Below are 12921 nucleotides of genomic sequence, written 5' to 3' on the forward strand. Positions count from 1 at the left end.
ATTCATAGATAAGCAAACACAATCAAATTAGCCAAGCATGGCTAAGATTACACTAATCATAATTATTGAAACACAAATAAAATTCATGTTAAGCTATTACAAGTATTCAATTCAAAACTGGATAAATAAAGGTGGAGATTACAACTCAATTGATAAACTAGATAGATCTAATGATAAGATTGCTTGAGCTTTTGCTTGATCTTCCAAATTAGCCTTAATCTCCACTTGGATGATGAAATAAGGGTTTTGGGATGAAAAATAGTTACAAAAACGTCAGCTCTCTCCTTGAAACCCTATATCCTTCCTTTTATACTTGCCAAAAATTCTGCACTAAAAACAGCGAGGTGCGCCGCACCTAGAGGAGGTGCGTCGCACCTTATAACGCGGGACCGAGGTGTGCTAAACCTTTAAGGTGGTGTGCCGCACCTTATAACTGAACTTCTGATCTTCAAGTTGAATTTTGGCTTTTTAGTGTTAAGGTGCGCCGCTTTCTGGATCTGGTGCGCCGCACCACTCTACTGCACTTCCAAAATCTTCATTTTTCAGTTGGAATTTGCCCATTTTGCAATCCATTTCCATTTTGGATCATGCCCTGCACTTTGGTTCACTAAATAGGCTAGATGTTGGTCAATTTTACACTAATTTGAGCTTTAAGCCTTAAACCGACACTTTTGCGCATATATACATGTAACGCCCCATTTTTTTGTTACACGTTATTCTGAATGTTGTTTGTGTTACAAGGTGTGTAATGTAATTTTTCAACCCTGAATAAAGATTGAGTTGATGTTTCAAAGCCTTACCATTGGAAAGAATATCTTATTAAATTTCCAACGATATTTGATTCATCGAAAACTAAGTTACGGTCGAAAAGTTATGGCCAAAATAAGTTGCTGAAACCTGTTTTTCTCAACTGCCAGTATCTGAAGGTTGCAGCGGCGCTCCACCCTATTGAGCGGTGCTCCGATTGAACCTGATGCGTTTTTTAACATTTTTAAAGGGTTTAAATGAAGGGTATTATGGTCCTTTCATATATGGACGGGTTAAAGGGGTGGGGAGCAGATTCTTATCCTCATTTCCTCCCTTTCTCATCCACTAAAACACTCTCATCAAACCCTAGTGAGAGAATTCCATTTTAGAGAGAGAGAGCTACATTTGGAGAAGAAGAGGTGTGAATCGGGTCAAAGTGCAAGTATTAAAGTTGTTCATCTCGTTCACGGCTACGTTGTGGTTGTAATGGTAAGTTCTAACTCTGAGTTTTCATAGTTTGATTTAGTGTTCATGATTGGGGTTTTGATTTGTGTGTTCTTGAGTAAACCCCACTAGTTGTTAAATAGATGATTAAACTAGTAAATGGTGTGGAAGACCATTGTTGGTGGGTTTTGGGTTGGATGATGAAATTGATTAGTTGATAATCATGTTCGGGTGTTAATATCACTAGTTAACTTAGGTTATAAGTGATTAATTGTGTAAGCTTGCAAAATGGGTGTTTTGGCTTGAGATTAGGTCAAAATGGGTTTTGTGTCAAATGTTGCAAGTAATGTGTTTTGATGATGAAACCTTGAGTAAAATGAGTTGTTGGAACATAATCACTAGTCGAATGTGATTATGGGTGTTTTGGGCGAGATTTGACTTAGTCAAATTGGAGGTAAGTGCAAATGGATCGAAATTGCACTTATGATGTTTTGGGCATAAGCTAGAGTGTTTAGCTTATTTGTTTGTGAATTGCTTAGGTGATTTACATTCGGACGATTAGGAGCTCAAGCGGGAGTTGCTTTTCTTATAACCGAGGAGAGTGGAATATTTATACGTTTATGTACATAATTTGGTTGCTTGCGTGCAACGTGGCAAGTGTTATCCGGTAGGATACGCTTTTCGTGGGCCACACTTGGGTTGGGAAAATATAATGAGTGATATCCGTATGGATAGCTCTTCGTTTGCTATATTCGATTTGTGTTATGTGGCGAGTGATTAATGTTTGACCTATCGCTCTTCGTCGGCCACGTGTGTGTGTGTGTGTGTGTGTGTGTGTGTGTTTGGTTATGTGGTGAGTGATATCCAGAAGGAATGACTCTTTGTTGACCACAGTTGGAAGTGTGGCATGTGGCGAGTAATTAATGTTTAACCTATCACTCTTCGTCGGCCACATGTGTGTGTTTGGGTGAGTGGTGATTGTTATCCATTTGGGGATTCGCTCTTCGTTGGCCACTTATCATAGGATGGTAAGCGGGTTCGCTTTTCGTCGGCCATCCCTGTGATTGAGGTAAGTGTTAACGGTTCGGTTGCACTTTTCGTCGGCCTCATGGTGCGTAGTGGTGAGTGGTTAATATGTGACCTACCGCTCTTCGTCAGCCACGTACGCGTTGCGATGTGTTGGTAAGTGTTAACGTTTTGGTTACACTTTTCATCGGCCACCATCGAGTCGAATGTCGACATTGTGTATGTTGGGTTGTGTGAGTTTTTCTAGCATTGTACGTATGATTATTCGTTTATTGCGTTTTGCTAATGATATGCGTTGTTTGTGTAGGTGTATGCAAGTGATTAAATTATGTATGTATGCGTATAAGTATTGCATTCACTAAGCATTAGCTTACCCTCTCATTGTTTACATTTTTAGGTTCGAAGGCGGACGTGGCAAGGGTATGCACAGGATTAGATGATTTTTTCCTTTTGGTTGCTTGCTTGGATTACTTTTAGATTCGACTTAGGATTGGGTAGTTTATCCTCAAACATCATGCTCGTAGTTTTGTTTGGAATTTAACTCATGTGGTCGAAACTTGTATTTTGTACTTAAAGGGTAATTTGGGCATATGTGGGCCCGGTGTCGTAAAACTTGTTTTATTATGAAAACGTGTTAGTTTTACTTACTATAACGTGTTGTGAAAGTCGTGTCGTCTAAAAGTGTCGGGAAGCGGGAGATCTTTAAACCAAAAATGGGAAATTCGGACAGCAAGATATGGAGCGGCGCGCCCCATATTGGAGCGGCGCTTCATTTGGCTAAAATCAGATTTTTGTAAAAAAAATAATAATAAGTGTGTTTCGGTTGGATAATGGGTTGGGTTGTTACAATACAACTTTCGGGCTCAATGATCCTCAAAACCGAGTGTAATGAGGTAGATATTGCGAGGTAAAATGTGTATAATTCGAGCAATATCACTAAGCATATGGATAAAAAGCAAAAAAGATTTTCTTCTGCTATAGATTCAAAAGAAAGGTTACCAGCTGCACGACATTTGCGTGAATTTGATCGAATCAGGGTTGCCTCATCCTTAGGCTCATTTTCAGATAAATTTTCTCAAGAGTCTCATCCACCATTTTTTCAGATAAGAATTGTAGCTCCTCATACTTTATGTGACACAAAGCAGTGAGCGGAGTAATAGCTGAAATAACAATGTTTCACAATTACTATACTAGTAAATGTAATACGCAAACATACCATAATTATCAATTTCTGCATACCTTTTTTCTTTAGCATAACGATGGCACAACCACGTGTTTCTTCATTTCATTCAGCGTTAATTGATCATAAAGCTAGCATGTGTTCTGGATAACGCCGGTTTAGGAATTCTCTCTTTCTTTATCGTGTTTAGTAATTTTCGTTCATCTGTTGACAATCTAGGATAGGTAATTTTGGGAGGCTCGAGTGAAGTACGCCAGTAAAAAGCTTTTAATGAGCTGTTAGGAATTACATCGCTGTTGATAAAAAGAAAGTATGTTGCCAATTTTTCGACACATCGCTGGCAGTAAGAAGGAATCCGTCCATATTCGAGATACAGAACCACCCCTTATCGTAAGATTTAATAGTAGCATGGTGACAAAAAAGGCAAACAGATGGTTTAATATTGCGAGCGTGACAGTACATTTTAAAAAGCAGGATTTTTCGAATTGACATAGGTTCAAATTGGCCAACGCTTACACCGTAAAAGCTGCAAACAATCAAATCGAATGTTGTAAAAGGAATCCGAAGAAATGAGAAGAACAGTGCTCAACCATACATGGAAACTTTTTCCAGAAGGGGGATGAGATGCACGCTCATGTGGATGTGGGATTACGGCGTCGGCCCCAAAGAATTTGGGAAATAAAGCTCTGACATGATCTAAGTAGGTCGATGTGATTACGCTGCGAATATTGTCGACATTAAGGGAGCCATTGATTAGATATTAAAGAAGGGGGAATGTTTGCAGATGTTTAAGGTAGATGAAGATGAAGATTTAATTAGGGTTGAGTAAATGAGAAACAGTAAAATCAAAGTTTAAATACAGGAAAGAAGGCAAACAGTTGATGAAGAACAAACGGCCTATAATTCGCCACGTCTTTAGTATACGTAAGCAAATAAATAAGCAAAAAATTCAAAACATTCAAGGGGACACTTTTTGCAGACAAATCATCATAAAGCGAGGGTCCTTGCAGAAAACACAGATGGATGTGGCATAATTATGTTCCCGAGGAAAAATATATCTTTTATTTTTTATAGTTTAATGACTTTATTTTTTACAAAAAATAAAGATATTAAACTGGGGGGACTTAATGGTGTATCCTAGGGGATACACGCATAAAAGCATCATTTTTGTACAGTAGAATGGATCAAAAAGCATAAAAGATAGCAATGTTTAGCAATTTTTAGCATTTACCATCCAGTGTTCAGCAGGCCGCCCAACATCATGCGTAAGCCCTGCAGGCAGCTTCTATGCTTAAGCCCTTCTATTAGGCACGTGAGCGACACGCAGCCACGTCGCCATGTCGAAGTCGGCTCCGAATATTTCTCATAACTAAATTAATCAGCATTTGACACGTGTTTCCCGAGAATTTCGGACATTCTACGCCTATAAATAGACCCCTTGGGTCACCACATTTGACATTTGAACTTCAGTCCGAGAGAAGTACACTTTCTCTCTCACACAGCTCTTTCTCACTCTAAAACATTAACTGCTTAGTAACAGAACGCTACACGGATCAATTCTAGATTGATCCAAAGATTGATTGAGGCCACCCCACGGATTTCTCATCCGTGTTCCGGGTCTGCAGGGATTACTTCTTAAGGGCAAACATCAATCGACAACATATCTCTCAATGCTAGGCTGTTATTGTGATATACTGGTACCTTTCATCCGCTATACGAAAAATAGTACCAACACCCCGCAGTAAGCGAAAGGTGACCTGGGTGGATACTTCAGGTCAGAGATAACATTGAGTGCAATGTTGCAGCCTAGCGGAGTGGAACTCCTGACCTCTCGCTAAGAGAGGTAAGTCACTACCAGTTGAGCTACAACTCAATGTTGGATCGTCCAATGTGATTTCTTATTTGTACAACTATAGGTCGGGAAAGGAGGTAAACGCTATTGTAGTAGATGGAATGGTATCTAGACCGAGACCCAAAGGTCGTAAAGTTCCTTCCAAGGCCATGTAGTTTGGCTCTGTTTTGTTTCGAGTGTTTGTGTTTTACAAGTTATGTTTGTTTTAGATTAGTTTGTTGCTGTTGTGATCGTTGTTCTTTTGGTTGGTGAGACTCGTTCAAATATAGTGTATAGTGTAGTATGGTTTCACTTTCTTGATTTGAGGCTCGTCGGAAATTTTTTTGTACTTTCGGTATCGATCGCCCTTTAGTTATTAATAAAAGTGTCGTGATTATAAAGTTTTCATTATTTTTGCCAATAGTATAATAATAATAAAATAATAATAGTAATAGTAATAGTAATAGTAATAGTAATAGTAATAGTAATAGTAATAGTAATAATAATAATAATAATAATAATAATAATAATAATAATAATAATATATAATATAATAATAATAATAATAATAATAATAATAATAATAATAATAATAATAATCACATAATAAAAATAAAGGAGGCGAAAGACGAAAACACAAAATTCTTTCATACCACTACCAAGTTTAGGGAGAAGATTGGTATGACAGGAGTAAACATCAATGGTGAATGGGTGTGTGATCCTGTTAAAATAAAGGAGGCTGCTTTCGACAACTTCGCTAAACGATTTAAAAAGTCAGAGGGATGCAAAACCAAGTTTTCGAGCTCATCTTTTTCTTTGTTAACTGATGAAGATAATCATATACTCTGCAGCTCGTTTGATAAAGAGGAAATTAAACAGGCTGTTGGGGAGTGGGCATCCTCAAAATCCCCGGGGCCCGATGGCTTTAACTTTAATTTTATCAAGCGCTTTTGGGAGATTCTTGAAGAAGATGTAGTAAAGTGCATTCATGAATTCGCTTCCTATAGCAACTTTTACAAGGGATGCAACAGTTCGTTCATATCCCTGATACCTAAATCCTCCAACCCGGTGAGCTTTAATGATTATAGACCAATAAGTCTTATTGGTTGTCTGTATAAGATCGTGGCGAAAATTCTTGCTAATAGACTTCAAAAAGTTCTGCCTAAGGTGATTAGCATGAATCAATCGGCTTTTGTAAAGGGAAGAAAAATCTTGGATGGAGTCCTAATCGCTAATGAAGTTGTTAATTCTTTTAAAAAGGAGAAACGAAATCTTTTTCTCTTCAAAGTTAATTTTGAAAAGGCGTTTGATTGCGTATGTTGGGATTTTCCTGATGACGTAATGAGGCAAATGAATTTCTCAATCACCTGGAGAAATTGGATCAGAGGCTGTCTTAATTCCGGATGTTCGTCAGTTTTAATTCGTGGTAGTCCTACTCAGAAGTTTTCTCTCGGAAAAGGGCTAAGGCAAGGGGATCCATTATCGCCTTTTCTTTTTTTGATTGTCGGGGAAGCTTTGAGTGTAATGATGAATGATGCTGTCAACCATGGGTTCTATAGAGGAGTTTCGGTGGGATCATATGCAATTCAATTTTCGCACTTACAATTTGCAAATGACGTTCTATTCTTTGGAGAATTATCATATAAGAATATTGAAAATTTAATTAATATTGTTACCTGGTTTGGCATGGCATCTGGCCTTCGTATAAATTTCGAGAAGATTAGGATTTTTGGTCTTGGTATCCCTACTTCGACTATTGCTATTCTGGATCGATCTCTTAACTGTTCGCCAGGCACCTTCCCCTTTACGTATTTGGGTTTACCCGTGGGACAGAATATGAAAAAAAAATTAATGCTTGGGATAACATTGTTAATAAGTTTCTGGCTAAGTTAACCCCTGGAGAGCAAAGCTTCTATCTATATGTGGGAGACTGATCTTGACCAAATAATTGTTGGGAAGCATTTCTCTTTTTTACATGTCCTTATTTAAAGCTCCAGTTGGAGTGATTAATAAGTTAGAATCGATTTGAAGGAAATTTTTTTGGTGAGCAGATAATGATAAAAGTATAACCTGGGTAAACTGGAAACAATCTTTGAAAAGCAAAGCTCTTTGTAACAACCCAAACTAAAACACAATCGAACCCGCGTAAAAATATCACAAAAAAAAAAAATTTTTGCTTGTTCAGCAGGTGGCGCGGCGCGCAAAATGGCCTGGACAGCCTGCTGTCCCCGAAAGTCAAAAACACGAAAAAGATTGGCCACTTCCCGACATAATTAGACAAAACACTTTTAACAACATAACCAAATATATAAAACTAACACGATCTAAACATAAAATAAGTTTTACAAAGTGAGGCCCACATCGACCCGAATTACGAGTTTAATACCAAACGAGAGTTTCGACCACAAAAAGTTTAAATACCAAACGACCCTACGAGCATGGTGTTTGGGGTTAAACTACCCAAGTCTCGGTCAAACTCCAAAAGCTAATATTTCCAAAATCGTCCCCTAACACAACGGGATCTCTACTCCAAACAAACGCCCTTACCTTTATCCATACCTGAGCCTATAAAAAGGTAAACAATGAGAGGGTAAGCAAAACTTAGTGAATGCAATAATTACACATACATATATATAACCCATCTATTTGCAATCACATTCACCAAATACCTCCTACGAACTTGTAACTCAATTAGCATGTCATCATACCCAAAACACTTAACAAGTCGTACATTAACACAAAACCGCATTAGCATATACTCAACACAATATATATATATATATATATATATATATATATATATATATATATATATATATATATATATATATATATATATATATATAAACAATATGCTAAATAATCGACAATCTCAATATGGTTAACCATAAACGCTATGGTGCTACCGGCTCGTGGTTCACACCATACGCAATTGAGTCATACTCTTTTATAGTGCTACCGGCTCGTGGTTCACACTCAATGCTACCGGCTCGTGGTTCACATCTAGTTTATAGTGCTACCGGCTCGTGGTTCACACTTGATGCTACCGGCTCGTGGTTCACATCTAGTTTATAGTGCTACCGGTTCATGGTTCACACTCGATGCTACTGGCTCGTGGTTCACATCTTATTGCACACATGTTATGGCACTACCGGCTCGATGGTTCATACCATAACACCCACAAATAAACACGTCATATACACATACGTATAATTACTCCACTCACCTCAAAGTCTCTTGTGAAAAGTAATCAAGTTCGGAAATCTTCAATGTAACGTACCTATTACATTATACATAAATCAATCACAACTCAAGTTGGTCAACCAACTAAAACTCCATTCTAATGTTATCTTGACCCATGGTGCAATTTTGACCCATTTGCACCCTTAACCCTAATATTTGGGTTAACATCCCCGAAACCCTAGTCATTAGCCAAGTTAGGTTTAAAACACATTTCAACACAAGGTTTATGCATCAATCACAAACATTAACTAACTTAGGTCCATTTTGACCATTTGACCAATTTAAGGTCAACACACCCATTTCGGGTTATCCCCTAGCCCACACAATGCCCATTTACTTATCTCTAGGTGTGCTAGTAATTAACTAACTAATTTAAGCTCATAAACATCAATTAATACTTGAAAACCCCTAGTTAGTCATCTTTGAGTCTACATGACCCAAATTCACCCAAAACACTCAATTCACTAACAAATGAGTTTTAAGTTCATCACTTACCCCAAACCCTAACCCTTAATCAAATTAAATAAGGAAAACAAAGTTAGAACATACCACCACACTCAAAACGTAACTAGGAAGTAGATGAACAACTTTAATTCTTGCACTTAGGCCCGATTCAACCTTCTTCTTCCTTACTTTGAGCTCTCTTACTCTAGAAAACCCTCTCTCTCTAGAAATTAAATGGATGAGGTTGAAGTAGATGGAAATTGAGTAAATGAGGCTCCACCCACTGGTCTAGAGCCTTAAAGTCGGGCCCCATGTGAAATTACCAAAAAGCCCTCAAAATATCTAATTTAAAAGAAGAGTGAGCTGTCACAGCCCATTGGCGCGGCGCGTCACTGACCTGCGCGGCGCGCAGATTGCCCAGGTCAGATTCTTCTTTATTTTAAAAAAAATGTACAACGAAACCCCCACTTCAAGCATCTTATTTACACTTATGTACACAACAAATATTTGGGTCTTACACTCTTGGAGGTCTCAGTATCGGTAGTCTCAATAAGCCTTTTAGCTAAATGGTGGTGGCAGTTAAAACAGGAAAAATATGCATTATGGGCGCGTATTATCAAGTCTATCTACGACAAATATGGAGGTCTAAACTATTTCTTAGAATCTTCCCCTCCTCTGGCGATATGGCCTGACATCATTATGTGTGACCAATAAATCAACAAAATTGGTGTTTCTTTTTCTTTTTCAATAGTATGTAGGATTGGCAATGGATCGATCGCAAGTCTTTGGCATTATATATGGATTCCGAACACATCTCAGCCTTTAAAGTGTTCGTTCCCGAGACTTTATGCTATGGAAAGCGACCAAGAATCCATTGTTTCCGATAGAATTGTTAATGAAGAGAACGGTTTGAAGGGTAATTGGTGTTGGCGAAATAATATAAGAGGAAGATCCCATGATGATCTCTCTAATTTAAATGATTTGCTGACTTCTTCAAGCAATCTTACGACAGAGGAGGATGGATGGCTCTGGATGTTAAAGTCGAATGGCATCTTCCAGATGAATGTTTTGTCAAGCTTAATTGATAATATTATGTTAGCGGTTTCAGGGCCTGTCACTGCTAATACCTGGCTTCCTTGTCTCCCTAACAACGTAAATGTTTTTATTTGGCGATTGGCTCAACATGGGATCGCTACCCGAAATAACTTGGTGCATCGTGGCATGAATCTTCCTTCTACCCTCTGCCCGTTTTGTGATGCTGCAAGCGAAGAGGTAAACCATTTATTTACGAGTTGTAGATTCATTAACCCTCTCTGGAAGAATTTTTTATCTTGGTGGCGGTTAAGCGATTCTATCCCAAATCGTTCTTTCAACGCCTTAAGCCCGTTAAATTACCAACTAGGCTCTAATAATGCTAGCATAGCTTTTCTTGCTACGAGATTTACTCTTTTGTGGTTGATTTGGAAATGGCGAAATAAATTGGAGCACTCACCCTCCAAATCGAGGAAATCAATCCTAAATGAAGATATTATGGCGAGTCTAAAGGCGCCATCACATTTGTGGCTTTCCTGTAGATCAAAGTTGGTGCAGGGCGATTTTGAAAATTGGAGAAGTAATCTGATTAGTGTTCACGAAAAAAGAGAGATGAGAGAGAATTTTAGAGAGAGAGAGTTGAGAGAAAATCTTCAATCACGAGGGGTGAGGATTCAGGCGGGCACGAGTGGTAATTAGGAAAACACAATGGAGACTCTAGGAATAATTATAGGTGGATATTCGGCTCACAATTGATGTCGTTCATGTTCTTCAATTTTCCCGAAAGTTGGGGAATCACAGATTTATGGAGAGTTTTCAAAGGATTTGGATCTGTGAAGGATATCTACATTGCAAGAGATCGGCTCAGAAATGGCCATAGGTTCGCCTTCGTCCATTTTGGGGAAGTGAAGGATGAAGATAAGCTTCTCAGAGGGCTAGAAAGTATCAGATTTGGTGATAGACTGATTAGGGTTTTCAAAGCTACAACAAGAAAAGATGAACCAGGCCAACACAAAAACCCTAATCACCTCCATAATGGGTTCGCAAAACACGGATACGCTAATCGAACCTATAACAGTCATGTCAAGGATGGAAGATCTTTCAGGGATGCGGTTCATAAAGCTACTGACCTAAGAGAAGTGCTAAACAAAAAGCATGAAAGAAGAAATAGTGAATCTTCCACTAAGGCTGAGACAAATGGAGACTTGAGGGAAAAGTTGAATCAAAACAAAGAAAGTTTCAAGCACAACTATCCCAACAACAGATACAATCGGTATAATGCTGCAAAAATTGTGGAGATTAAAGATGAAGATAGCGATGATCCAATACTCAAATCTGCCATCATTGGATCTGTGTCGTCTCTTGAACTCCTTGGAAAAATTGATAATCTATGTATGATGGATGGTCTAAAAGACTATGCGATAAAGTACCTAGGCAGGTTACAAGTCATGTTGGTTATGGATAATCCAATAACTGCAATGAACATAATGTCAAATTCCCAACATTTAATCTGTAGTTGGTTAAAAGTTATCCATAGCTAGGAAGATATGTGTTATAATGGAAGATTAACATGGTTATCGATTAGAGGTGTTCCGATTTCATGTTAGAACGAAAACACATTTAAATCTATCGCTATTTGGTGGGGAACTGTACTGGATACGGAGAATTGTAGCATCATAGACAAACAACATCAAAATCTCATAATAGGAAAAGTCCTGGTGAAATGTGCATCCTCCAAACCTGTAAATGAGCAGATCATGTTAAAGCATAAATCTAAAGTTGTCCATGTTAATGTCTATGAAGAAGGAGGTAAAGAAGTTGAAATTGATTTCTACAACTTAAAGGATCCAGAAGCTAAGGATGTTTCAACCCCAATCTCCCCAGAATCGGATGTTAGAAGAGTAAGTAGATTAGATGAAGATGATGACTCAAACGATAACGAAAATTTTGATGATGATGGGGATATCTTCAATTCAGATGACGACGATGAAGATCCCATTGATGACACCTGTGACCATAGTGACTGTAATTCCGGTAACAGGCAAGACGGTGACCGGAAAATTGGGGTTGAAGACCAAGAGTCATGTTTGGGAGATGGTGAAAAGTCACAAAGCAATTATGGTGTGTGTCTCGAAAAAGCTGCTAGGGTTGGTTTCCCACATGAGGCTGACAAAGATAATGATGAGGTAGAAGTTGTCTTGGAACCCCAAGCCACACATGACAAAAATCAAAGGTCTGATATTAATGCTACCTCCAAAAACGATAAACCTAAAATCCCTTTACATAATCAAAACTTATCACCCAAACCACCCAGCCCACGTCCAGGCCCAGTCTATAGCCTAAGTATATCCATCAACCTGTCACCCAACCCAAAACCTTCAACCGCTTTCCCTGGCCCAAAAAACAAATCCTTCAAAACTCCTAATTTGGATCCTATCAAGCCCTCTAAACCTTCCCATACTTTTCATCCCCAGCAATGTAATTCTGAACCCAACAACGCATCACATGTTGGGCCTGTTAAGCTTTCCTTTAAGCCCAATAAGCCTAATAATGTTTCCCAACCCAACTCTACGCACATATCACCCCCCACTCCCTTCCCTCACACCCAAATTCTGCTATCAAAGCTAAAAGTCAAACTCAATTCAAGCCAATTCCCTCAGCACTGACCAATCACTCGATAATCCCTAATTCATAACCTAATCCTAAATCAAGTTCTCCTTCGTCACTATCCAATCCAATTTTTGATTCACTCCCGTCTTCCCTTTCACCTACACCCAATCCAATTTCCAAATTCAACCTTGAAGGACAAACCGCTTCTCCAAGTCCACCTTGTCCAAAATTCAAACCAATGTCCAGAATCAGCAGAACCAATCAACATAATGTCAAACACAAATCCAAAGAGATAAATTCCAAAACCACCAGTGTTAAATCAACAACCCAAACGGGAATCATTCTTCTTCTAATCTATGCCTCA

The 12921-nt window shown here is 38.5% G+C and overlaps 1 protein-coding gene across 1 annotated transcript; it reads left to right on the forward strand.

Annotated features, from left to right (window-relative positions):
• The first annotated feature begins 9767 nt into the window (after positions 1 to 9767).
• On the forward strand, positions 9768 to 10646 carry LOC139868051 (uncharacterized). Its single transcript, XM_071856389.1, has one exon. The coding sequence runs from the start codon at positions 9768 to 9770 to the stop codon at positions 10644 to 10646; it is 879 nt and encodes a 292-aa protein (XP_071712490.1).
• The last annotated feature ends 2275 nt before the right edge of the window (positions 10647 to 12921 follow it).

The sequence above is a fragment of the Rutidosis leptorrhynchoides genome, chromosome 9, assembly GCF_046630445.1.
Source record: "Rutidosis leptorrhynchoides isolate AG116_Rl617_1_P2 chromosome 9, CSIRO_AGI_Rlap_v1, whole genome shotgun sequence".
Taxonomy (NCBI): Eukaryota; Viridiplantae; Streptophyta; class Magnoliopsida; order Asterales; family Asteraceae; genus Rutidosis; species Rutidosis leptorrhynchoides.